Here is a 4,277-nt window from a genome sequence, read left to right on the forward strand (position 1 = left end):
CTTTCCCTATAATGACTCTACCTCTGCATTACATCACCCAAATAAAACATCCTCACTACCTCTACTACCTTATTTCACTCACTCACATAACTCAAAGTCTGAGAACTAACATTAAATTTTGCACAAATCCACCTTCCACAACACCCTAAGCTGAGCAGATAATTCAATCCACAAGCTCTACCACCTCATTCCCAAATCAATTCAATCAATCATCTTCTCCACTGCCTAAATATTCTAAGTTCATTTCTCAACTAGCACCCACTTGCCACTTTATTATCACCAAATCCCAAAGAGGAACCTCTAACCTAAACAACCTTTCAGCCTCCTACACATTTCCACCAAAAAAATCTGACTATTTGCAATACTGTTACTTGCAATCCACACTGGTCATTCCCAAATCAATTCAATCAATCATCTTCTCCACTGCCTAAATATCCTAAGTTCATTTCTCAACTAGCACCCACTTGCCACTTTATTATCACCAAATCCCAAAGAGGAACCTCTAACTTAAACAACCTTTCAGCCTCCTACAAATTTCCACCAAAAAAATCTGACTATTTGCAATACTATTACTCGCAATCCACACTGAAGGAAAGCTTTGTCTGACAAATTCATGGCACTATATTAGCCAGGAACAAGGAACTTAGTATCACCATCATCTCACTAAAACATCCAAAACAATAAATGGACACTCAAGGTGAAGTATAATTCTAGTGGTATCATTGCTCATCACAACAAATAAACAAGAATATGGCCTTGACTACACTAACACATTTAGTTTTGTGGCTAAGCCACCTACCATCAACATCTTACTAATCATTGGCATGTATCATCATTGAAAAATATAACAATTAAATGTTGCAAATGACTTTCTACATGGGGCCACTAAATGAGAAGGTCTACAAGGCACAGCAACAAGGATTGCAAGATTCATGATATCCAAAACATATTTGTTTCTTGAAAATGCTATTTATTTTTTAAAACAAGCCCCTGAGTAATAGTTTGCCACATTAACTAGATATCTACAAACACTCAATTTTTGCGCTTGCGAGGTTGACCCATCTTTGCACTTCTACAAACATTATAATAAATTCATCGACATTATGATTTATGTGTATAATATACTTATAATAAAAAATAATGATACAATAGTTTCAGACTTCATGAACACCCTACAACAAAACTTTCAAATGCACCATTTCCTAGTTTTTGGGAATTCATGCTAATCATATTGGTAGCAACATCCACTATCTCATGCTAGTTACCTTACAAATCCTCTTTAAAGAGAAGGAATGCTTGCCTGCAAACCTTTAGAAACTTCTTTTCCACAAAAAAATTTTGCTAAGAGAGGATCAACGACAATCATACATTGGTCCTTCTCTTATTTCCATTTGGTCGGAGCATTACAATCTCTAACAACTACACGACATGCCATATCCTTTGCTGTCAACAGACTTTGTTAGCATCTGCATTAGCCCCTCACATTAATTATCGACATCTTAAATAGTTATTCAAATATCTTCATGGAACCATGCATCATGGTATTCTTATTTCACGAACAAACATGCAACTCCTACTCAGACTCTGGCAGGGACTTCATGTTACTATGCATTTCTCGATTCTAGCATCATACACTGGCATGCAAGAAAACAATCAACATTAGATGGGTCCTCAGCTGAATCAGAATGCAGAGCTCTAGCCACAGTTGCACCCGACTTCATTTGGCTCAAATAATTCCTTGAAGAATTTGATATTCCATAACATTCACCCACACCTCTTCAATGTGATAATGTCTCAACAATTGCAGTAGAGAACAATCATAATTTTTCAAGCTCGAATCAAACAAATCAAAGTCAATATCATTTCTACCTTTCAGCTATAACCACTAAAGATCAACTAGTTAACCTCTTCAACAAAGGCTTATCTACAAATAAACTCACACTTCTAGAGAAAAGCTTGTGAATCTTTGGATCAACAGCTTGTGCGGGTTTGATATAGCATCCTCACCTTTTATAGCTCATTTATACCGTACATTGCACATGGGTTTCAATAACTACTTGATCCTCCAACAGTACATCCATAGCTCTTAAACAGTTTAGATTTTCTTAAGTCATTGTATATACCTCTATGATTCACTGTAACAATCAGCTTACTAAAATATATTTCACCTACCGCTGTCATTCTTTATGTTTTGTCTACTTTTCTTCTTGATACTATGTTGCTTCAATATTCTACAAATAACTTAAAGTTTTTATCCGATTCCAAAATTATTTAACTTTGAGGCTTCCATACACTAGAGGCAGGCATAGCCCAAGCCCAACTAAAAATTTTATTGTCATTTATTTTACGTTAAAAATTAAAAATGTTACAATGTTTACAAATATATTATTATTCTAATTTGATTTTTCCTTTTTATTTATTTATAGTGAGAGCATACCTTCTAGACTTGAATTTTGCAATATTGCACAATTTTTTCGTACTAAAACTAATGCCTTTCCTTACTACACTACCCTAAAACAATTAATAAAAATGTATTTTTGATTATTAAGAGAGTAATCAACCAAAAAATTCAACATAAAGTCAATAATAAAACCAAGAAAAATCATATTTTTTTGGTAAATTATTTGTCTTAAACCAATATTTATTTGATCATACATCAAATAAATAAATAAATAAATAACATCATGATTCATCATTCCACAAAATGAAACATAAACAACAGATCATGGACACATGTAGACCAGTTGGAGGAATCCCTCCATATTAAAATCGTCTTTAGCAGCCCCTATTTAACAAAAGTCCCACATGTATATATTTGCTTTTATGTTACTCTGTCAAATTAAAATTAGAAGTTTTAAAACTCAGTTTTAAGTCAATTTTAACCAAATATATAAAGACAACATTTTCCATTAAGAGTTGGTGGACTACTTCCACGTCGGGGAAGGCGATGCCGGCGCCGACCGATGTCTTGAAAAAATCCTCAGCGGCGATGACAAAACCTCCATATACTTTCTCCTTGGCGACCAAACCCCATCAACAGAGTGATACTCAGAAACCATCTCAAACATATCATCATCCTTCTTCATCTCCCTCATCCTCCCCACATCAACCACCATTCCACACCTCGCCATCCTCCATATCCAACCCCTCTTCCCTTTACCCTTCATCCCCACACCATTCATTCTCCCAATAAGATACTCCCTCACCCCATCCACCCCACTTTCCACAACCTCCATCGCCGGAGAAACGAGCGGGTTTCCTTCTGCTTTCAGACTACGGAGACCGGCGGCACAAGCGAGCGAGTCGGGGAGGGTAGTTATGCAATTATAGCTGATGTTGAGGTGTGTAAGGGAAGGGAGAAGGCCAATGGAGTCTGGTAAGGAGTTTAGGTTTTGGAAGTTTTGGCTGACATCAATGGAGTGGAGGTAAGGGAGGAGGTGGAGGTCTTTGGGGAGGGTTAGAAGGGAGTTCAGATGGGCGTCCAGGGTGCGCAGAGAGGAGAGTTTGTGGGCTGTGGAAGGAAGAAAAGTTAGCTTGTTTGAGTGAACGGAGAGAAGACGAAGGTTGCTTAAACCAAGTCCTAAGCTGTCCGGGAGCTGTGTTAATTGGTTGAAGTTGATTAGCAATTCTTCCAATGACCTGCAAATTAGTAGATCAGAACTTATATAGTTATTTAGGAGAAGAAGATGAGATTATATATATATATATATATATATATATATATCCCAATTTTGGCTCACTTTTGTCACTCACCTAAGCCTTGCTGGCTCTATATATATATCCCCATTGGCACTGGGTTCTCGATTATTTAGGCACATTATGCGGGCTCTCATCATGGGGCTTAGCACACGGGAAATCAGTATTTGGGCCTCTGCTAAATACCGATTTCATTTTTTTTTAATATATATATATTTAAGGAATGGGTCGTGAGGTCCCTAACCCACTCTATTGGCTCAACACCAATTAGGTCTGAGGGGACCAATGAGCCTAAATGGTTGAGGACCCCACTTAATAAAACAACAGTCATCGGGATTCGAACTCAAGACAATAGGAGACTTATACTGATTTTTCATATATATATATATATATATATATATAAATGGGTCTTGAGGCCCCTAACCCATCCTACTGACTCAACACCAGTTAGGTTTGAGTGGACCAATGAGCCTAAATATTTGAGGACTCACTTAATGAAACAGCAGTCGTTGGGATTCGAACTCAAGACTATAGGAGACTTATACCGCCGAAGCGAATGGTCTATATATACTTAGTAATTT

The 4,277-nt window shown here is 37.0% G+C and overlaps 1 protein-coding gene across 1 annotated transcript in view; it reads right to left on the bottom strand.

Annotated features, from left to right (window-relative positions):
* Positions 1-2,750: 2,750 nt before the first annotated feature.
* The window catches only part of LOC110024631 (plant intracellular Ras-group-related LRR protein 1-like), a 14,447-nt gene continuing 12,920 nt past the window's right edge, over positions 2,751-4,277 (bottom strand). The window contains exon 3 of the mRNA XM_020724704.1: positions 2,751-3,639. Within this exon, the coding sequence (XP_020580363.1) occupies positions 2,925-3,639 (715 nt within the window). The 3' untranslated portion in view covers positions 2,751-2,924. The remainder of the gene's footprint in view (positions 3,640-4,277) is intronic.

This window comes from Phalaenopsis equestris, unplaced genomic scaffold (genome assembly GCF_001263595.1).
Source record: "Phalaenopsis equestris unplaced genomic scaffold, ASM126359v1 Scaffold000263, whole genome shotgun sequence".
Taxonomy (NCBI): domain Eukaryota; kingdom Viridiplantae; phylum Streptophyta; class Magnoliopsida; order Asparagales; family Orchidaceae; genus Phalaenopsis; species Phalaenopsis equestris.